This window comes from Brachycentrus maculatus, unplaced genomic scaffold (assembly GCF_059751285.1).
Source record: "Brachycentrus maculatus isolate JH-2025_06_01 unplaced genomic scaffold, ASM5975128v1 h1tg000012l, whole genome shotgun sequence".
In the NCBI taxonomy this organism is placed as follows: Eukaryota; Metazoa; Arthropoda; class Insecta; order Trichoptera; family Brachycentridae; genus Brachycentrus; species Brachycentrus maculatus.
The window spans coordinates 1,307,501-1,332,477 of record NW_028280766.1 but is presented as its reverse complement, the minus strand read 5'-3'; the positions used below and the strand labels follow the sequence as shown (position 1 = coordinate 1,332,477).

Genomic DNA, 24,977 nt, shown 5'->3' with positions numbered 1-24,977 from the left:
GAATAATATTTATACTAGGGTGTGTTGAAGTTATAAAAGCTGGTTGAAGATCCACCATTAACTGGGCACATGATATATGACACACTTAAAGTTCTTTACAATTAAAATTGATTTATCTAGAAGATTCTCTCTTTCGACTCAAAAAACCCTCAAGGGAAGTCAATCTTCATTACGGTTTGGAATATATAAACCATAAAAATTAACCATTTGGTTATTACATATGGGTGTGTGTAACGAATCACTCATAAAATAAGAAACCCCCAAACATTCATCTTAAAAAAATAAAGTAATTTGAAATATGTGATAATGGAAGAAGCGAGAATATGGATTTAGTGGGAAACTTTAATGACGACAAAGGAGTGCATTATAAATCACAAACTTGTTAAACGAATAATTTTGTCATCATCATGTGGTGGTTACTCGTGGGTAGAAAAATAACTGTCGAACAGTGTAAAAACTAATCTACAACATTTTGAGTGTGTCCAAATACTTGTTCACAAAATATGCATTATCTCCAATTACAGGAGTTATTTTCATATTATTTTTTGACATCTCATCAAAGATGAAGAACAATATGGAAGTCTGGGCATTAACGGATCACTTTACACATGTGTAACATTCACCAATTCTACCTATCATTGATAACCACACTACTCAAATTCTGGTTCTAGTTCTGTATGTATGAACCAATTGGTTCATATATACAATATATGTTTTTTTTCCAACAATATTTATTTCATGTTAACGTGGACGACTACTTAAACACAGTACTAATCCATATGATAAACAATCAATTTACCATTGGATGAATTTTATCCGGTGCCCTATGCACCATTGCATTCGGATAAGCGTCAGGGACCTTGCAGATTTTATATCATTTACTTGACATTAATCTCTAATTCCATTAAATTATATTTAATAATGTATATGTATCCGTAAAGATAAAATAATTATATGACCTTGATCACCGTATAAAGGGCCGGTTGGAAGTTCTCATAAGATTTATCACAAAAAGCACAAGACGTTACTTTAGAATTCAACACCTGTTCTAAACGTCCGCAGGGCCAATTCTTTAGTCTGACGTATTGCTTCTCGTTCAAATAACATGAATATTTAACTAGCTCATCCCGACAGCACTGGGGAAACCTTCAGAGCCTTTTGTTAATTATCTGCAAAATGTTTTTTAAAGGCCTCATAATTAGATTATTAATTATTCTTATGAGTTAACTAATGCGATAACTGAAACTGTTCTTAAGGGGATACTCGCAAACATACAATTCAGTAAGCGACCGGCTACCCGAGGAGCCAGACGTGTCTCCAGGCACATTTTTTTTATGTATTGGAATAATTTTTTACAACATATACTTATTGTAAAAATATTTTTACAATCTTTTAACCCCTTACATTTAAAAATGAAAAAAATTTGAAATGTAGGGAGTTAAAAGATAAAGGGTAGAATTTTTTTTTAAAACCGTGTAATAATTTCAAGTAAAAACTTTTTTTTTCAATACAAATACGGTGTTTTAAGCGAATTTAGTTAAATTTAAGCTGGGTTTGAAGAAAATTAAGTTGTGGGCTCTCGAATATCCCGCTTTTATAAACACGACACATTTTTTTGTTTGTTTCCAAAAAAACAAAATATTACTACAATCAATGGAACAGTTTATACAGTTTCGATTTCGTAGGAAATCAACAAAAGGGCGCTTTATCAATACTACAACTTACAATAAATACATAAATTTTATCAGGATTACTAACATAATAAGGAAGCAGTAAAAAATTGTCCGCCTCCATAGTGCAATAGTTACCGCGTTTAGCTATCATGCTGGAGGTCTCGGGTTCGATTCCTAGGGGGGTCGAAATAAACATTTTTTTTCACTCTTATATTTATTATTAATTACCCTGGATTACCTATAGCGTAAGACCGAACACTTATCCTTAATTAAGTAAAGATCAACTTAAAATTGCATCAATTTGATGCACTGCCCTATGCACCATTTAGTGCGGACGAGGATAAAAAGAGAAGAAAGCATAACAACTTTATGCTTTCTTCTTCTTGTATGTGAAAATTACCATTGTAAAACTACAACTTTATTCAATGTATAAGGATGATAATTCGTAAGTAAGAATTATCATTTTCCATGCATTGGAGAATGTAAACATATTTGTAAAGAAAGTCATGAAAAATATACGAAAACATAATATTATGAAGCTTTAGAAGACGTCTGTAAGGATATCCCATTCAAACATATTCTAGCGTAAAAGCATAATAATCCTGCCGCATACAAAAACTAAATGCTTTGAAAACCACTGTTTTGAAATAATTGCTTTGTTCAACTGATTTGCTAAATAACATTTTTTTTTAATTTTTATTTTTTTTTTCAAAAATGTAATTTTTAAATTTTGAAATCTCGAATAGATGTAAAAGAATATGAACGACCTATCGTAGTTTGGTTCCAAAAATTAGAGTTGTGTAACTGTCAATCATGGGTAGAATGTAACACGTGTGTAAAGGGATCACTTAACCAGCCTATTACAGGTCATAAGACTTATAAATACCCCCCAACCATATTCTTCTTAATCTATGCTAAGATTTTAAAATGGTGAAACACAGATATGTGAACAAGGACTTGGACACACGCAAAATGTTATGTAAATTTTAATAATAAATTATAAAAAAATTATGGTAATTTCAAAAAAAAAATTTTTTGGTCGCTCATTGAATTGACTGTTCTTGATATAAAAGCTGTGTAAAAAATAATTGTTTATTGCTCGTATTCCAATATTTCCGAATAATCGTTAGTATAGCGAAAAAAAAATAGATATTTTTTATTTATTTTTAGTAACTGATCATTTCAATTGTTGATTTGGCAGTCACTTTTCTGTAATATGTATACATTTTTATATCAAATCTTACTTGGTATATACCACTTTTACTTGAAATCTATTGTGACATGTGTTTCGATTCATTCTGAATTATTTTCTAACACTTTATGAAACGTGTTCGAAAATTGTGTTGAAAATATATAAACACGTATCATAATAGATTTAAAGAAATAGCGGTATCTTCCCAGTTAAACTTAAAGGCGAAAATTTGAACGAATTCGTTTGCTCTGATGGCTAAAACGTCTTTTCACGCTCAATTAAAAAATTAAATCTTCGATTTTGATTTCTTTAAAAATTATATTATTGATATAAAATATTTTTGTATACTTTTTTAAACTCTTACCCTTTCAATAAGTATTTTTTTTCAAAACTATATATTTATTTCGAAGAAAAACAATTTTTTCAATACAAAAACGGTGTTGATAGAAAAAACCAATTACGTCAAATGTTACCTAAGTTACGATTAAATAAAGATGTATCGTATTTCGGGCCTTAAATTGAAAATTATTTCAATCACCTAAAAAAGAATATTAAGAAAACGTCATGTTTCATTTCTTCTTTCACATTGTATTCTTATACACGCGACCCTTAATCTAAATACCAATAATCTACCTACAATTAGGGAGCAACGATATCAATCTGTTATTAATCAATCAAGTTCAATAACAGTTTAGTCATCGTATAATACTTCTGAGGAATATTATCCGTGGAATTGGATATTCTAAGAGTTTATTCAATTACATTTTCACGGGTATACCATGAGACCCTGCTGGGTATTTTGACTCGATATATGTACGAGAATAATCTCAAGCGCATCGTGACTCAGCTGAGACGAGATGGAAACAAGGTTGTCACACGAATGGTTCCCAAACATAATATAAATAGTAGTATGAAATTTTCTAACCTAATACATAGGAGTGAAGTAAAAAGTTGACAATGAAAGGATAAAAGTATTTCAATTTATTTATTTATTTATTTTCAATTAACATATATTTAAAACAAACGATTTTTTTAAAAGCGTTTTCAAATTTATAAATAAATAAAATATGTGCAAGAACTATTGGTAGGGGTGTAGAAGAATCCCGCTTCGAAAAACTCCTTCAGACACATGGAACAGATCAATATCCAATGAGATATTGTTCAACATAGTGGTAGCTCTTCCTACAGGCATAACCATCGGCAGGTTGGTCCTGTGTACTGGAATGTAAAACAATCTATGCCAACGCTGTCTTAGGTAACTATCGGAAACATACAGACCAATATTCCGTATAATTTCAGGATTACCGAAATGCAATCTATCAGACGAATGAGCGGTAAAACGAGTATGATAGATGTTCGAATGGTAATGTAAGGAAAGAATGCAAGGCTGAGATAGGCACTATCGATTAAATTAAGAATGGTGTGCTGGGATTGTTTGCGCATTTGAATCGAATGAGTGAAGAAAGAACAGTAAAATAAAATTATGAGGTAAATGTGGTTAGTATTAGAAGCACAGGAAGACCGAAGAAAACTTGGCATGAATAAATATTTTAATACTTGAATGTGGTCAGTTAAGAAGTTGAAATAATCTTCGGATATTGGATAGGAGATGATTGAATGTGAAAAAGGTGAAGATTGTTTAAAATTCAATAATAGCCGGAAATGTACATATGAGGAGGTGCATGAATATGGTATAGGCGAAGATTGTGAGCAAAAACATATTGATGTGGCGTTCTATTCTCTCTGCCTACCTCTGAAGTGAAGCGGCGTGATGGCTTATTAGTTTTTAACTAACTTCATTTTTTAACAGAATACAAAATTCCATTATTTATACATATTTTTATTTCCACACATAATATGCGCCCTTATACATATATGTATATAAATACATATATCTAAATAAGCATTCATATAAAATGTTTCGATTAATTGTAAATTTCAGTATAAGCTTTTTTTTATTTATGTATGTTTTAAGTTTTTCCCTCTCTTCTGACTGTTTGCGAATATAGAAAGAAAAATCTACATACTTAACTTCGAATGTGTTTTCATATGAAAATATACAAGATATTCCGACAGAAGTTTGTAATATAAAACACGCTGTATCTAAACATATTAAGTAATCAAAACTAGTCAAAAGGTTAATCATATATAAACATATACTAGATACATATCTTGACGGTGTTGGGCATGTAAAAATCGTTTAATATATGTATATATTGTAAAATTAATTAAATTGAAATTATTTATTTTCTCCGTTGGTCAACCCTGTCATATACGAAGCAACTACACTCATAATGCATAAATTAATCAAAGTTGTAGTAAGTTCATATGTACATACAAAAGTACCATGGTAACTCCTTAGCTGATCTGGGCGTAATAGTTTCGAGGGTAAAATCTTTTGTTGAACAGTTTCTGAGCTACTCAAAGATGCTTATATTGAATTAATTTATATGTCAACTATGGTAACAAATGATGGAAATTTGTCACAGACATTGAAAATTAAAACAAATTGTTTTATTAAACGACATGTCGGTTGAAATATTATTTCCTTTGTACCACATGATTGGCCCTACGATATTTGGGATTTTTATGATTATACTGTGTATATATATATATATATATATATATATATATATATATATATATATATATATATATATATATATATATATATATATATATATATATATATATATATATATATATATATATATATATATATATATATATATATATATATATATATATATATATATATATATATATATATATATATATATATTTATATATATATATATACATAAATATATATATATATATATATATATATATATATATATATATATATATATATATATATATATATATATATATATATATATATATATATATATATATATATATATATATATATATATATATATATATATATATATATATATATATATATATATATATATATATATATATATATATATATATATATATATATATATATATATATATATATATATATATATATATATATATATATATATATATATATATATATTTGAAAAGTAGGGTGAAAACAGATGAATAGTTTTATAACAGAATAAAAAAACGAAGATATTAAAAAAGAATATACGACTGAACCAAGGATAATTGAAAATGTTATAAAAAAACACTTAAGGTGATTTGGACATTTGGAGCGAACGGATAACGTGAGAATGACTAACACAGTATATTTGGCGAATAATGATGGGATAACAGAACTAACACTTCCGAAAAAGACTTGGCACGACCAGAATAATCAAACCTGAAATCCGGTGGTATCAAAATTTTACGCAACTTGAGGGCATGTATGACTAGATGCATGTATGTAAAGGAAGGTAGGAGTATATGTCAGGACAGAAGAGTGTGGCGTTCCATCCTCTCTGCCGACTCCTGCAGAGAAACGGTGTGATGGTCGTTGTGGTATATATGTATATATGAATAATTATTTATGTATACATATTTAATATATTGTGCCATTTTTTACTTTCCATGTAGTACAATATTTTATTCATTGTTTCTGCATTCACTTTGTGTTAAGACACGAAGAAATTGTAGAAAAACATAAGTTTTTTACCAGTTTAGTTTATTTTACTATACCGACTAGTTTCGGTTTATATTTAGATTTGAAGATGGAAGCTAAGCTTCTGAAACTAGTCGTTATAATAAAATAAACTCAAGTGGTAAAAACAAATATTTTTCTTTCACAATTTAGTACAATATTTTATACGAAAAATTGTAAACGGAAAAAACTGCAAGGGTATAAATTAATAATCCTACAACGATAAATATTTATCTCGTAAAAGTACCCTTTTGTTTCATGGCTCGGGGGAAACCACGGGGATGTAATATTTTTTTATATCTTTTTAGATCCTCTATTTTACTTTCATCAGAAAAGCGCAGTGGAGTTTCCTAATACATACTCTAGGGGAGCTTCCAAAGGTGTTTGAAATAATAGCATTCGGGGATGGGGTCGTTAGAGGGGTGAAATGTTCGCGCGAGATACATGAAGGGTGCTTCTTATAATGTTACTTTGAATCTGTTCGTATCTTCAATATAGGCTATCTGAAACGATAGAATATTTCTGTACCTACATATCTTGTTTTCGAATATGTACATAAAAATACGCTGTACATATTTTAACATTTTTACGTAAATTTAACGAATAAAACAGGAAGATTTAATAACTCATTTAGGGTGTTTTTTTTATAAAATTTATTTAAGATTTTGTTACAACATTTTGAGTGTGTCCAAATACTTGTTCAATAATCTGGATTATCTCCAATTACTGAGTTATTTTTCAGATTGTTTTTTTAAAATCTTATCAAAAATAAAGAAGAATATGGAAGTCTAGGCATTTACGGGGCTGACAACCGTCATAGGCTGGTTTAAGTGATTACTTTACACACGTGTAACATTCACCAATTCTACCCATTATTGACAACCAATAGATGTCTCTAGTGAACTTCTATTGATTCAAGAAAAAAAACTAATCTGGTTCATATATACAGAACTTCCAAGAATTTGAGTAGTGTGGTTATCAATAATGGGTAGAATTGGTGAATTTTACACGTGAATACTTAAACCAGCCTTTGACGGCCGTCCGCCCCGTAAATGCCCTGAATTCCATATTCTTCTTCATATTTGATGAGATGTCAAAAAATAATATGAAAGATTTAGTTTATGAAAAATAGTCAAGCAACCCATTTTTGTTTTCATGCTTCGTTGTTTCATTATTTTTGTTTTTTTAAGTATATGTTACAAGTGTGTTTAATATTTTCAAAGTAAGACCATATTGTTGTCAAGAATTAAATAAAAATAAAGTTGTAATTGCCAAATTGACTTATTTCTAAACGAATGCTGTGTAAAAAATACATAAACTGGACTGTTTATCAATTTAACACTGATTGTCTTTGAAAATATCGCTATGGCAAGGAATATTACAGGCTCCAGACATTTTAAAAGGTAATATTGAACTTAGATTTAAATATAAGTACCTTAAAGTTAAACCATGACCTAATTTAATAACTTTATTGGAAAATTAATGTTCACCCAAGGTTTCCGGTAATGTTTATTTAATATCCACCCAAGCGAAACTCAGTTTCCCCACAGAAACCCGCTCTTATAGAAATTCTTATTTATATTTTGAAAAGTCCACAGATTCCCGCTCGAAGGGAGCTTTATTTATTCCATAAAGCAGTTCCCATAATATACGTTGGAAGGTAATGTCTCTACACTCGATTTGAGCCATCGTAGTTCGAGCGTAAGCCGCTAGATGGCACTAGTATATCCAACCGAGCTGCTTTCTAAGCTTTTTCCGCTGTACTATGAATGGACGAAGGAAATAAAAATAAGACATCTGCGTCCATAAATTTGCACATTAAAACCCCTGGTAAGGATTTTCTGTTTTAAAATAAAGTCATTCCCGTTACATCCCACATTTCCCTATGTTTTTAAAAAAAGAATACGGGTTTAATTTTATTCTACCCTAAGTCTACGCTAAAATAACAATATCGGTGGTAGTCATATGTATAAAATTAAATTAAAAAATAAACTTCCATGGTGTATTGAATACAAAGGCTTTATTTTGCATGTACCTATAAATTAATAATTAATAATGAAAATAATTTACCCACATTTATAATACGAGTAAAAATGTAAATATAAGCCTCTATAATGTAGTGATAAGTACGTCAGGCTACCGTGCTGGAGGTCCCAGATTCGATTCCAAGTGAGATAAATATAACATGGGTAATTTTTAGTTTTATGTTTTTTTAATTTCCCCCTGGAATGATTCAAGAATCGCAGGACTCATCTCCTTGCCTTCATCCCATTAATGATCAAGATAACACTGCATCGATATAATGCAGTGCCCTATATACCAAAAAAGAAACATTACACAAGTTATTTCGAATAAATAATTATATAATATGACTGAATATAAATTTTTAAAAAAATGTTTATTTTATTGGCAGACGATTGTTTATCCGTACTCCATGATTGCTATAGTATTTTTTCACTCAAACTCACATTTTCTAAAGGTTGTGATTATACTATTTTAAATCAAAAGAAATGCAAGAAATCTTACGTGAACAATACCAGTATGCACTTTGAGAACACTGGGAAGTGGTTGAAATTTTTTGTGAAAATGTTTTGAATGGACGATTTGGCTTGAATACAGCGCGGATGCATTCAATCGCAAGTGCTTTTACAGGTGATCTGGAATTGGATACTTCCTTTCGGAACGCTTCAAATACGTAATACGTGCAATGAAGGTGGAAACATTATGAAAATTGTACCAATTATTATTTATACATGTCTTATGATATTTTAAAATTGTGCAAAAAAAGTACATAGTTATATTACTTTTTTTCTATTTTTTGTAAATTGGCATATGAGTGATTCATAATATTCGCATTTAACAGTGTACTAATACAAACCTGTTGGCTTATTATTTGGGTCAATAAAGGTTAGGTTAGGTAACTAGGGTTAGTATTAAAGGTATTTACCAATACACTGATACAATGTTTGTATTACACATAACACTGTATGTAGCTACTAAAGCTATCGTGTGAAAGAAAGGAAATGGGAGTGGACTCATATTCGACGAGCTTAACCAATATTTTTTTCATTGGCGAGATATCGTTCAATATATACCAATATGGTGGCCAACTTCGATATTAGCTGAGGCACCAGTAGAAAAAATGTTATTTATTTTGTGGAGAAGTTGAAAGGTTTGAGAATAGAAAAAAAATGGTATGTATAATATACATATTACAATGCCCTGTACAAAGTAGGTACATCCTGAATAATGTCCCTTTTGTTCAAATGTTGTAAACCTTACTCAAGATTTCTGTTCACGAACAAGTTGAACTTTATTGATATTAATTAATTTAATTTTTATCATACACATATTTTAATTAAAATTCACAATGATGTGTCCACACTGGGTTTTTAAATACTGAGGACACATTTTACAATATTTGTGTATTTTATTTATTTCTTTATTTATTGTAACTGCAGACATTTGGTAGAATTCCATTTTGAATTGTTGGGTAATCTATGTATATCCAAATTTAAACTCGGTTATTGGATTGAATTCTATTTTTATTTACATGTATATGATAATATGTGACGCGTTTCGTCTTATTAAGATAAGAGTGTTTGATAATTTCTTAATAAGACGAAACGCGTCACATATTATCAAATATATGTAAATAAAAATATAATTCAATCTTAACACCGTGTTTAATTTTGGATATTATTAACAATTTATTATTTTATCAGACACTGGACTATTCACCGTACTTTTATACGCTTTTATAAACATGTATTTATGCATTTCGAAGATTTTTTTTTGTTGAAATAATATGCATAAACGGCGTTTTAAGCAAATAATTCAATTGCGTTAAACGTACCTATATTTAAATCAAATTAAGTTGAAGTAAACTATCTATTTTAGTTTTTTGAAGCATTTTCAGTGTGCAAATTACATTTTATGCTTTTGTCAAATTTTATCTTTTTTTCCTATAAATTAAGTATTAAGTTGATTTTTATATGCATATTGTACAAGATTTAAAGCAAAATATCTTGGATGTATAAATACATAAATTCCAGTCATTGTGGAACTATGGTACCACGTTATCATTGCCGGTAGTGATTTTATCGAAATTCTAGTAATTAAAATGGTTTACCACGAATTTCAAAATAAACATTAGTCCAGAATGTTTGCGCATCTGTGTGATCGCTCCGTGATTCCATCGGGCCGTAAGTTCCCACACAGCCAGTGGCCATAGTCAATGTTTGTGGATTTTGGACTAACTAAACATGTTTATGTTTGCGCAGGCGCAATAATTCACCCACCGTAGTCCTGACACAATACTTAACATACCAAATGAACGGTTTCATTTGCTCATTCAATATCACTACGTAATTGTGACTTTATATCGATTTGGCTAAATCTATGACTATGGGTTTATATTTATATATATATATATATATATATATATATATATATATATATATATATATATATATATATATATATATATATATATATATATATATATATATATATATATATATATATATATATATATATATATATATTTATATATATATATATATATATATATATATATATATATATATATATATATATATATATATATATATATATATATATATATAAATATATATATATATATATATATATATATATATATATATATATATGTATATATATATATATATATATACATATATATATATATATATATATATATATATAATATATATATATATATATATATATATATATATATATATATATATATATATATATATATATATATATATATATATATAATATATATATTTATATATATATATATATATATATATATATATATATATATATATATATATATATATATATATATATATATATATATATATATATATATATATATATATATATATATATATATATATATATATATATATAAATATATATATATATATGTATATATATATATATATGTATATATATAAATATATATATACATATATATATAATATATATATATATATATATATATATATATATATATATATATATATATATATATATATATATATATATATATATATATATATTATATATATATACATGAATTGTATTGAAATAAAATTGTTATGAAGTAAATTAAAGAAATATGGTTTCTTTTCTATAAATTAAAAACCTCCCAAATTTCCTGGATTTTATGGATTTTATGAGATATTCTTCGAATATAGTTCCTCTAAAACACCAATTTATTAAAAAAATATTTAGCTAGTGCAAGTGCAACTTTTGTTTCATTAACTCATTTGTTATCAGTTCCTTGAAGTCCTCCTTGATCACTTTCATCCACTTTCATGCCCATGCATCTTCCAAAGGGATATAATCTCCTCTCCCGCTGCCACTTCAGGATCTAATCCTTCCTCATTATGCTCCTTTCGGACATTAATGCCAGGCAGGAAATGTTTGTGTTCTTCGTTACCTCAGATCATTTTGGTAAACATTTAGGAAGTTAGAAATCATTTGCGGTTTACCATAAATGTTGTCGGATGAAGATGTGTTACTGAAAATAAACTCCTCTCTTATATTAACTTTGGCTCCCAATTCAAATAAAAAAAATTACTTTGCCAACTTTCAAGTAATCTGAATACACTCATGAATCGAAATTTAACTGTTTATGTATCAGAAAAGTACTTTGTACATAATCCTCTTAAATAGAAATGTATTATGATATTGCACGATTGGACATTTAATCAATTTGAATGAGTACTAAGTTGAAAATCTTAATTATGTCCATTCTGTTGGTGGTCTAATTGATTGGCTTCCAACCTATCAATTGGTCAGTGGTTTCAAAGCTCTGTAAACAGTCGGCGTTAACAAGTGGACGAAGCTTCCTCTCTCCTCCTCATTTAGTTGTTCGACCGAATTGGATCTGTCCGGTGCAAATAGACTAATGCTTTGCTGGCGCTTTGTCTCCCGCAATCCCACTACCACTCATACAACTACTGATGTATATCATTTACATTTTCTTCCCTAAGGAATATTTGTAACAAAATACTAAGAAATCTCATCATTCATCTAACGTTATTACCAAGATTTTTGTTCGGATTCAGAGCACATTTTTAAAGACGCATCTAATTCTTGTTGGCGAAAAATGCCAACGACGTATATATAATATATAGCATAACACTAAGATCAACAGTATTACCATATACAATAAATGTGAATTACTTAAAAAATCTTAAGCCGTTCAAAGCAGAAAACATTGCAAACGTTAATGATCCGAAGCTTTTCTCAACAAATAACATATTTAAACGCATTTTTATGTCATGAAATCTGTTTATTATTTGTCAAAAAAATTTCGCATGCCATGAAAAAAACTGTTTAAATAATCATAAAAAAAAATTACGATGAAGTTTTTCTTCAGAAAAAACCTCGATTTATTTTCAAGTGTCTTTTTTTAGACTCAAAATATTATATAGCGTAGGTTATGCATAATTTTCATCCTTACCCTTAGCAGAAGGAGAATCAGAGTAGTTTTCTTGGAACAGGTAGCTATTATTAAAACAACCGAAGCTGCAAATTTAAATTATATTCAGCCATGGAAAATCTGATATTTCATAAAAGCAACATCCCAGCCAAAGAAAGTTATATAATTTAATAGATACAACCTCACCTGTCTATATTTGTTATTATAATCAGAGAAATATAAAACAGGCATCAGGTTGACTAAAAATTAACATGTATTTATCGATACATTTGTTAGAGTGTTAACCTGCCGTGCTGGAGGATAAGGATTCGATTACCAGGGTAGTCAAAATTAATTTCGGTGATTTTTACTTTCACATTCATTAAATAACATACGTACATATATACGTCTTCATATCTTGATCATCATACATGGGACACGATTTGATGACATTCGATTAAATGCGAAATGAATTATTAAAACTAACCAGTTTGTGAAAAGTACAAAATATAAAAGTGGTTAAAACAAATTTTTAGTTCTATTGAATAAAGTTTTATAAAACGTGGCAATAAGTATTTGCAAACATTCAAGAGAGAAAAGATGTATTTATACTTATCGGCACACTTCATTGTATATCTTGTAGCCTTGTTATATGATTTCTCATAAATATTTTAAAGTTATTATTTAAGTATTATCATTATTTTTTTATTTATTTTTACTATTATTTTATTTTATCTCACCAATAGATGTCTCTAGTGAAGTCTTAATGATTCAAGAACAACGTTTCGAAATTGGTTCATGTATATAGAACTTCCAAGAATTTGAATAGTGTGGTTGTCAATAATGGGTAGAATTGGTGAACATTACACGTGTATAAAGTGATCACTCAAACCAGCCTAAAACGGTCGTCAGCCCCGTAAATGCCCAGACTTCCATATTCTTCTTCATCTTTGATGAGATGTCAAAAATAATATGAAAATAACTCCTGTAAATGGAGATAATCCTGATTTTGTGAACAAGTATTTATACACACACAAAATGTTGTTCTAAATAAAGTTTTATAAATTCACCTGTATATTTTAAATATTTTCGTCGTCTGTCAATTAGTGCACAGATAAGGCAGAACTTTTCAGAGCATGTTTCATGAAAAGTTAACGTGACCATAAACAATTTAAGTTCCTGATGCAGTGGGAGTAGTTTATGAATTATGATGTTGCACACGGCCTCCACTCTGGTCCTCCGGGAAATTTCACTGTGGTTTGACTCCCGGAAATTCTCTGTTCTTTTCGAGGAAATGAGATGCCCTTGCTTCCGGTTATGATGATATATTTATGATATTTTGTGTTCTACCTCTACACGTACATATTTTGAAACTAGTGTAGTAAAATAGAGGCAGGATAATGTCGAATCCCTTTGTCTTAGACTCGTTCATTTTTACTGTCGTCATTCTTCCATACATATGAAGGAAGGTGTAAACCGATTATTTTTGTTTAAAAATATAATGTCCCATACATGGTATACTAGTGTCCCATTATTGAAAGATTGTTTATGAATGGGACATATTTAGACATTATTTGAAATAGATTTTTCAGGCAGTTACGTTAATTTTTTTCGAAAACAATGTATCGCATATTTGTAGCTTAAAGATTGAATATAGAAAAACCATGTTTAATTTTTCTTATTTATTTTACAAAGAAGAACTAGAGAGGCAAAAATCAAAAACGTCCCATTTATGGGCACTCTCCCCTACGTACAAGATAATGTAAGATTCAAATCAAGTAGTGACCTTTAACCATACCCAATGATGCATGAGGCACTATATCAAATTGATGTAATTTTAAATTGATCTTTCACTATATGAAGGCAAGGTGATAAGTTCCGCAGCTCAGGTACCAATCCAGGGTAATATTAAATAAAAATTACAACATTTTGAGTATGTCCAAATATTATATTTATTCACAAATATCGTTTTTCTCCACTAAGGAGTGATTTTTACATTTTTTGACATCTTAATATAGATGAATCAGAATATGAAAGTCTTGGTATTTACAGGGCTTACTACCTGTCAGGTTGGTTAAGTGATCACTTTATACAGTGCAACATTCACCATTTTATCCATATTTAACATTACTCAAATTTTTGTAACTCCTAGACATATGATCAATATTATGACACAATACATAAAAGTATGAGTTCACATAAATAGCTGTTGAAGTAGGAATTCTGAAACCTTGTAAGTTAAAAAATCTTTAAAATTTTAGTTTTGTATAAATGTCAGACCGTGAAAATTTCACTTACGTCTACATTTAACCTGATAATGGAATGTTTATTCTGAAACTGGAAGTCACGAAGTAGTGTTTTTTTTTAATTGGTATTACACAAAGTGAACGATGAATGATAAGGAGAGTGTCAGAATACTAAAAAAACTGAAAAAATATTATATTTTTGTTATTTTGCGAGTATGATATGAAAAGCAGTTCTACCAAAAATGCCTGTACAAAACTTACCTAATAAATAAAGTGATGAACATTATTAAGTACAATTTTATTATTATTCAATATTTAAAGGGTTTTCTTAATTTTAATATTGTTTCCGGAATTCACGTTCAAAATGTAAACAGTACACTGGAGATTGTATTGTATGTATAATTACTTTAGTGTAATTTAATACATTAGTGAAATCTCCGTAAGGGTCGAATATTTCATAACAATATTAATTCCAAGTGTTGTTTGTAACACTTAAGTGGGAACTGTTAATTCCGTATCCACAAAGCCATTAACTTGGATTGTTCGAAATAATTGTGCATTATGTATCAAGATCAAGAGATTAATCATTTGGCAACATCTCAAGATGCTTAAATATTGGCTTAAGGGTAGACACTTAATTTTCTTGAACAGTGTTTACTACCATTTCGCATAATAAAGCTATAAAAATTAATCGTAATTTGAAACGTCACTTAAATATAATTGAGACAATAAAACGGTTTTGATAAATAAAATAAAAAACATCTTTTCACAATTATATCAAATAAAAAATTACATATCGTTAACCGTTTGTCCGCCTCCGTGGTGTAATGGTAAGCGTATTTAGCTACCGTGCTGGAGTTCCCGGGCTCGATTTCCAGGGGGGTAAAAATAAATATTAGTTACTTTACACTTTATTACTTATTTCATTTTACCCTGGACTGGTCCCTGAAGCGCAGGAGTGAACACCCTGCCATCATGTCGGTAACGATTAAGATAAGACTGCATCAAAACGATGCAGTGCCCTATGCACCATTGGGTGCGGGTAGGGGTTTGAAGTAATCGTTGTGTCCAAATAAAACACCAACGACCAAAAATTTATATATTGATTACATTAAATGAAATAAAAAATATCGTTGTCATACAGGAGAAAGTGACCAAGTGCATTTTTATACAAAAACGTGATCATTGACTATTTGATATATTACTAGCTTAATATTGCCCTGAAAAACATCCCAAAGGATTTTAAAAATTTTAAGTACGATATATTGACTTGTTTAAAATGACTAACTGCATTAATGTTTATTTTCTTGCCAAGCAAATGTGACTTAAATGGCCCTCCTTAACATTTTACGTTTTGTTAGTTGGTCACTTTCTCCTGTACGACTACGATATGTATTTTTTCGGTGGGTTTTTGTGGTAAATTATTCTAAAATACTGACAAATTATCATCAAATATGTCGCACATATTGTCATATTGGATGTCATTATATCTTTTGCATAAATAATTTAAAAATCAAAATTTTTATGTGAATTGATACCGATTTTTTTTTTCTTTATTTATAACCGCTGCCGATTTGTACATTCCAAAAAGACGAACATATTAGACAAGGAATTATACATCAGCCTGCAATATTGTAATTATTCTTGCTTTATAGTTAGCAAGTGACATGTTCCAGCTATAGTTATGGTCCGCGAAATCACTGCCGAGGTTTTGCATTCGGTGAATGGGAGTGTTAAATCCAGACACTGTCCGGCTTTTATTACAGTAAAATATTTTGACCATATCGCTCACTCCTTTCAAGAACGTCATAAATCAAAAATCGTCAATTTTTAGTTGTGCATCTTTTCGGAATGCTCAGGAAATGTACTATATCCCAGCAAAAGAGGCATATTTTTCACTTAATATTTACCCGCTACAGGGCAGAAAATATTGTTTTTGCATTTTGAAGAAAAGGTATTGTTTTAATTATTTTTTTTAAATAAACTTAATATTTCTCAAATGGAGAAAAAACCTTCAGGTTTTACCTGAAAAGATCTGTTACATAGTAAAAAGTTCAATAAGTGGCTTGATATTTATTTTTAATACATTGTGTTATATTTTTAAACTTTAAAAACGTTCTCCTAAAAAATCAAGTTTTTTGATTTATGACGTTCTTGAAAGGAGTGAGCGATATGATTTATGGTACAGCGTTGTGTTTTTTTTATTTCTTAAAATGATATTTTTAATGCATTCAGTGATCTACTCGATCTACAGTCCGACCTCTTACTGACAGTGTTGTGGGGTAATGTGCGTTTGACTCCAAATGGTCGATACGTTTGTAGCTAATATTATGCACAAATATGTGTATACATTGTACATATTTGTATGAATGTTAATTTGTGTATTAGGTCATCTTGGGTTCCAATTAATTGAATGTGAGAACCAATGCATCGGTAGCCTCACATAATGTGATGGTTGAAGTAATTAGTAATGCACCTAATATTATAATTAGACATACTACACCAATAATAGCGCATAACACGTATGAAATTAAATAATTATTGATAATTTTTACTGAGCACAAAACTCAACTTTATACAGTACAAAACTTTATAAAACATTGTTTCAATTTTTAACATCGATAAATCTTTAACAAAAGATCCATAAATTGTAATGATTGTTTGTCAAATAATACCCCTTCCGTTTAAATCATCACTAAAATAACAAAACTCATCATTTTTGTCCATTAAACTAACGATTTGTCATTCTATTATATTCAGGATTGTCAGTATAACTTGTATTGACCTGTATTTAGGCAATTTCGACTAAATATATCCGTTATATTTTTTATATTATTTCCATATATTAACTGATTTTGATACCTATTTGAGAATATTTAATTATTATATTAAAACTTATAACTTCGTTCACCAAATGTTTAATTGGGTGAATATAAATTTGGTCGAAATTCCTTTGGCTAAATAAATATCTCGTCGAAATATCGGTTTTAACCTGGGTCTCTTATGTTAGGAAACTAAATATTAGGCTGCAAAAACTTTCAATTGTTTCATTTTTATTTCAGGATATAAATTTTTCAATGTCAATTTTGCTCTACATATGAGAGATTTTTTTAGTAAGGATCAATTACAAAATATTTGTTCAATCAAATGTCTTTCAGCTAAAAAACTGTCTGTCATATGTCTGAGTGCTTTCTACACCCTTTTTGATGTTGAAGAACTAAGTTTTTTGTCTTTAATTTTTCGTGATAATGCCCACGAGAATTCAATAAACAATCTAAAGGAAAACAAACACAATAAATCCTGTCAGGAACACGTTTGTACATAATGTAGCTATGTTATCAAAGTCTTTGAAAGCAAGCGCTATTTTCTCAAGTTATTATTGTGTATTTCAACAGTAAAACATAATGTTGTAATATACTTATTGAAGCGGTAGATATTATACGAAACGCCATTCAACATTAAAATGTGTGTTATGTGAGTGTGTGTATACATATGTTGACTTAATTTTAATGTGCAAATAATTAAAAAATCTATCATTTTTCTATTTATTTACAGTCAATTCTTGTGGAATATTTAAACGTATGATAAATCTAATTTTGTCTAACTTAGAACAGAGACATCTTTAGTTAGTCAGGCAATCAATGGATTAAACATATGTACTTTATAAAAAATAAATATTTAAAAAACATAAAACGCAAACAACGACAAAAATCAAAACCAAAATAAAAACAATAACAAACATTTAACCAGTCTGATGATGTCATTTACGACGAAACCCGGTTTGCTAGTTAAATAAAATTTATGTGGAAAAAATTAAATAGTTGTTACTTTATTCTATAAAATATATAACCAAAAATGTGGCAAGAGATAAAAAAAACATTCTTATGGAAACCATTGTTTTTTCAATATTTAATGTACAAAGGATATTTGTATATAATATGTATGTACATATACATACAAAACGTTTATTGTTCCACGAAGTCAATTTGACATTTTTTTAAAATTCTTGAATGTTTTTCGCAGATACTTTGTTGCACATTTTATGTACTTTATAAAATTAAACAACTTTGCTTTAACCACTTTCTTATTATTAGTACACTTTAACCTACTGGTTTCGACAAGAAATTGTCATCATCAGGGTATTATTAGTACACTTTAACCTACCGGTTTCGACAAGAAATTGTCATCATCAGGGTTTATTAAATTCTAAAACATTAAAAACATTAAAATACTCATAATCAATTACATTCTCATTTTTTTATTCTTATAAAATGTGCCTTTAAGATATAAAATGAGCAAAATCATATTTTAACTAACATGAAATAGGTACGCTTATACTTTATCATGCAATAATAAATGGGTTTGTATTTTTTAATTTAACATAGAATAATTGTTACCTCTCGTATTTATGGCGTGCAAACGACTTTTACATTATAATTGAAATTATTTTATTACGTATTTGCGAAATGTAGTATCCATATTCATTTCAAACCTTAACCAGTTACTTCTTGATACAATTTTTTTGATTTTTTTGCCTTTTTGTGTTTTTAACATTTTTAATTCGTTGTAGGTAAAATAGTTCACGGAATATTGAGAAGAATTGGTACATGTGATTTAGTACGGGATTTCAGATTTATTATGAAAAATGATACATCAATAAATCTCTTTACACAAACGCGCCGATCACAATTTAACAGGTGTTGCTTTCAGAATGCAGACATATTTAGAGCACCTGACAAAAAATGCAGTAATTTTTCATTCGTAGACTAACGGTGATATTTTTACACATTAAAATCAAAGTCACTACGATTTTAACGAAAATATTAAAATAGGAATTTTTAATCAATTGGAAGTCTTTAATTCAAAATTATTTTTTCTAATTCAAAGACAAAAGTTCATTTATAATAAACGAAACTTTAATATCTAGTTTTTATGACGATCTTCATATTGTTCTTTAATGCTTTTTATTATTTTTGAATTAAAGTCTTTTACTCAACAGTATTTCATTTTAATATTCAAAAGTTGAGATCGTACTAACATGAGAGGAATATATTTTTCTTGCCATAAATCAAGATTTAAAACGCCGTATATTGATTAAACTTATTATTATTACAGGTATATTATTAGATTAAAACCAATATTTTTTGCTTTTCCACTTTATTTTTATTTGACCAGTGACCGGGTTTCGTCGTTACCGACATCATCAGACTGGTGATGTCTGATGATGTCAGTAACGACGAAACCCGGTCACTGGTCAAATAAAAATAAAGTGGAAAAGCTAAAAATATTGGTTTTAATCTAATAATATATTAAAAATGCAATTCCATCACGAAGTGTCAGTGGATAATATAAATCTATTAAATTATTACAGGTGTTTTCGAAACTACTACTTTTTACATAAATAAAATAAAAAGTGAAATTATTCAAGTATTTTATTTTTATACTGTAATCATCATGTTATATAAAAAATAACACCAAATCAATCAATCAATTATAAGAAATTTATGAAAATAATACACTTAAAAAATATTTTATTTTGGTTGTCCCATAAAAAATATCAGTAGAAATTAGGTGATGCTGTCATCGATTTGAGAGTAAAAACGATTTACTATGCTGCAAAACAAAACAACAAAAAAAACAGATTCGAAAGTCATTATAAATTTACGTTATGTAAGATATGTTCATCGATCTCCTGTGACAAGATGCAATGGTGACTTACGCAATAATATAATAATTACATTGCAGTTAAATATCTAAATAAATAGAATCACATCATCAAAGTGGTTTTTATAAAGATGCACTGTTTTATCGACACCATTTGCACCAATATAAAATAAGAGTCCTGGCTAAAAAATCTGGATGTAAGTTTTGTTCGTTTGTGCAGAGATGGTGCTAACTGTATTCTTTCTATTTTCTCGTATTCGTGATTGCTTGTGCCTTGAACTTTTTTCATAAAAGCGTGAAAATATACAAACTTTTGTGAATGTTGAGAATGAATATCATTTTCGTATATATAAAAAACAAAATATTCTCGTAGGGTCGTGAAAATGTTGGATTATAATTTGTGTTCCTAATATATTTTATTATAAGGAGTGTAGATATGTATATATGTACGTGGTACTTCGATGTCGATGTTGTGGAATTGAAGATGTTCTCTATTTTCAGTAACTCATCGCCATGGTTACATATTTGGTGTCCTGAATCACTGCGATAAGGACTTTATAACCCTTCAAACCCACAGTCGAGGAGAAATTCCATGTATTATTTGGATATAAAATGCCTTCCTCAATTCCAAAGTAATCTCAAAGGGGTTGACAACGCTTTGAAAAGGAAAATTATTTAATATTATAGTATTTAATATAAATTCAAGCTGCTTATTACTATACGAGGATTATGTAAATAAATATAAAACATCGTTTAGTGAATTCTGAACAAACCACATTAAATCAAGGAAAGATTTAATTTATTCCTCATAGTATTTTAAATAAAACGTACAATCAACATTGAAACAATTGTCACAATAACTAAATAAAAAATAAAATAAAAATAACAAAAATTCTTGTGATGTACCAAATGAATAAAAAAGTCAATTTAAATTAATAAAACATTTTCAATTATTGTTAAATTTTGCGCATGGTTAAAAAACGAGTTTAAATTTACTTATTTTAATTATTTTCCGATGGGTGTAAGATTGTATTTACATAACATACGTATGTATTTTGAGATCTGACTTTCACAATGGTGCAATATTATCTTACACAAATTTGAATAATTTACATAGCTGGACAATATATTTTGTATAAAGCAGTATAAAGCTATACATTTTGAAACTGGAGGTATAATGCTTTCCTAAATATATACGATTTTTTTTTTAATGTTGAACATGTCGCAGACATATCACGTTTGAATTATTACTTAATAACTTTCATTACTTCAAGCTTTTTTTAATTAATTAAACAATATAATATGATTGAAAAAATCATAGTTAAAATGTGAATGTGAATGTATTTATATAAATATGGAGTAGTACAACAATGTGCATTTAAGATTTTAAATGCACATTGTTGTACTACTAATAAGTGGATGAACTTGGCTTAGTTTCAACACAAATCTGCAAAAGTATAATGTGTACTCATTCTCATATAAAACATACATATAAAATCAGTGAAATCAACTAAATATCGGAATTAATTATCTTCAGTTCATTGCTAAATTAAAAGTTTTTTTTTTTAATTTTGCAAGTAGGGATTTGACATTATATTATTGTTTTTTTTTATCTCTTCTGATACCTTATTCATTTATTCCAATTTATATATGAATATCAATGTTTTTATTTTATTATTTTCATGTAAAGATTACAGGTGAATGAATTTGAATAAACATATGTACAATAGTTGTACCAAAATGAGTTTTGTGATAAACTTGTGGGAATATTAATGGAATATATAATGAATGTACTTTAAAAAAAAAGACGAAATACGTTTACGGATTTAAACCTTAATATATTTACTTCCTTTATTTTACTAAACAAATAAAAATATTGACATTTGATTTGTAGCAGAGTCACATTACAATAGCAATAATATTATCCCTTCGAATAAAATTTATTGAAACTATAAAATATATAAGTTTTTATTCAAAATATCAAATTTAGTTTCTAAACGAAATGTTATATCTTACATTATCATCCATGTTTACCATATGGTTTGAACCTTCTGACGGCCTAAAGCAAACAAGGTAAATTATTGTTATAATACTTGCTTTTACTATCTCTGTTATATGTATTATGTTAAAAAATTAAATAAAATATTGAATTGATTTGTACTTGAAGTAAAAACATTACTTAAGATCTATTTTACATTTGCATCAAAATTTCTTACCTAGGATTTATCATATATAATAAAATAACCTTTTTTAAATCCTAATTTTCTACTACTGACTCTTATCAGAAGCACTAAAATGAAAAAGATGGACATGGTTTGGACAAGCCCTGTGAATGTTGCCTGAGTGCATTTACTCCTCATGTCTCTTCTTCCAACCCTGAGGATTTCGAGGGCATGGAAGACCATTGACGACTGACTCTGAAGACCATTCACCGACTGTACTCAGCGGCACTACAAAATCCTGGACTGACCTGAGAGGAAGCCAAGGAAATATCACCTGGCGTACGCTCCACCGAGCGGATATGTTTAAAGAAGAAATAGAAGAACACTAAGCCGCTCCCAATGGTACATAGGATGGATATCAAATTGATATTTAATTAGATTAAAGTTATCAGTTTTGCGTTTCAAGTCCCTTGGTCTAGGGTGATATCAAATAAATCTTACATTGAAAAATTACTAATGAAAAAAATGTTTTGACCCTCATGCGAATCGAGCCCAGCATGGTAGCTAAACGAGCTAACCACTATACGGACATATTATTTTAACCTAGAGACATGTTTCAATAATACCAAAAACATATTGCAAGTATTGCGAGTATTGGTCGAATTTTTTTTTTCAGAAACTCATAGAACTTATATAAGGTAGCTTTTATAAGCTATAATGAATAAGGACTATTTGTGTTAATTTTTTAAGTAAAATTTTGTTAGTATTGGATAGAGCCGAGAACCGTTCTAAGAGGAATATTTTTCTCTTGAAGATATCGGTCACCGATGTGGAAGAGGTCGACATGCAAGGAGATATGATTGATTAAGGACCCCGAGTGCCTTAGCTATTATTGATATCCACTTTTTTATAACATTTAACAATTTCTATTCCCACTCTATTTCTTTTTCAATGTCCTTAACTATTAGATTCTTTACAAACGCCATTTGTATCTCATTGAAAATTATGTTGTAGTAGTGATTTAAATCAACAACAAAAAAAACAGCGCAGAGCTGATCAACCTGCCCTCAAATAATTAACGATAGAGTCAACTCTGCGTCTTTCTGTTGCAAAACATTACTCAAAGAACAACCATAATCATAATTATTATTTAATGAGTCCATCAACGTTAACGAGAAGTTGAAATAATGTGAAGTAAATATTACCGTTTTTTCTTATGTACACTCATATATTATTATGGATAATTTCGTTAAATTTTCGACTCCTGTAAGTCGTTCTTCACACATCACATAACTGCCATTCTCATTTTAATGTCGGGAGGTTTGGCGCTGTTGTCTATTAGCTCTAGCGCCTATTCGGCAATTAAAGCAGACATTTAGGTTATATGGGATGATATGCCGGTACGGGAACGAACCCGGACAGGAATTTGCACAGTAAAATGTTAGCGGCTTAGTCGTGTGTCAAAGATTATGTTCCGTTTCTCATAAATCGTGGCTGGGTTTAAACCCTCAGTTTCTTGCGACTTCGGCCTCAAACTTTTCGCAATTTGTCAAGGCAATCTTCCGCCCTGGGGAGATAGAATCATTGTCATTTTTATCACAAAGCTAATTTATACAGTTTTGTTGTACTTTTTCTCAAAAGGCATAAAGTTTTTATTGAAGTTTCAGGAACGCTCTAGCTAATATTTTATTGAAAAAAATGTTAAGCGAAAGTTAAGAGAAAATAAGGAAAAGGACCTTTTTATGTTCCACCAAAATGCGTCATGGATCATAACGTAATGAAATTTTATTCGAGTAATTATATTTACCCTCAGAAAATGTGTTTTTCTTATAAGCAAACTCTTTATAATTTCATTAATTTTAAGTTAATAATATGATTAAAAAATTTATTCAGTGTACAACCTTTTGATTCGGTGTTTTTTTTTCAGAAGTTCAAGAACACGACCTTCTCCACGCCATAGCTGTACCGTTTAGTGACCC

At 28.8% G+C, this 24,977-nt stretch overlaps 1 protein-coding gene across 4 annotated transcripts in view; it reads left to right on the top strand.

Annotated features, from left to right (window-relative positions):
- The window catches only part of Mp (collagen XV/XVIII-type protein multiplexin), a 544,075-nt gene that overhangs the window by 130,201 nt on the left and 388,897 nt on the right, over positions 1-24,977 (top strand). For 3 of the 4 annotated variants that reach the window (XM_088262958.1, XM_088262965.1, XM_088262973.1), the window contains exon 3: positions 24,926-24,977. This exon is cut by the window's right edge and continues 496 nt beyond it. In XM_088262958.1, coding sequence (XP_088119084.1) covers positions 24,926-24,977 — 52 coding nt within the window. The remainder of the gene's footprint in view (positions 1-24,925) is intronic. The other variant, XM_088262952.1, reaches the window with a different exon arrangement.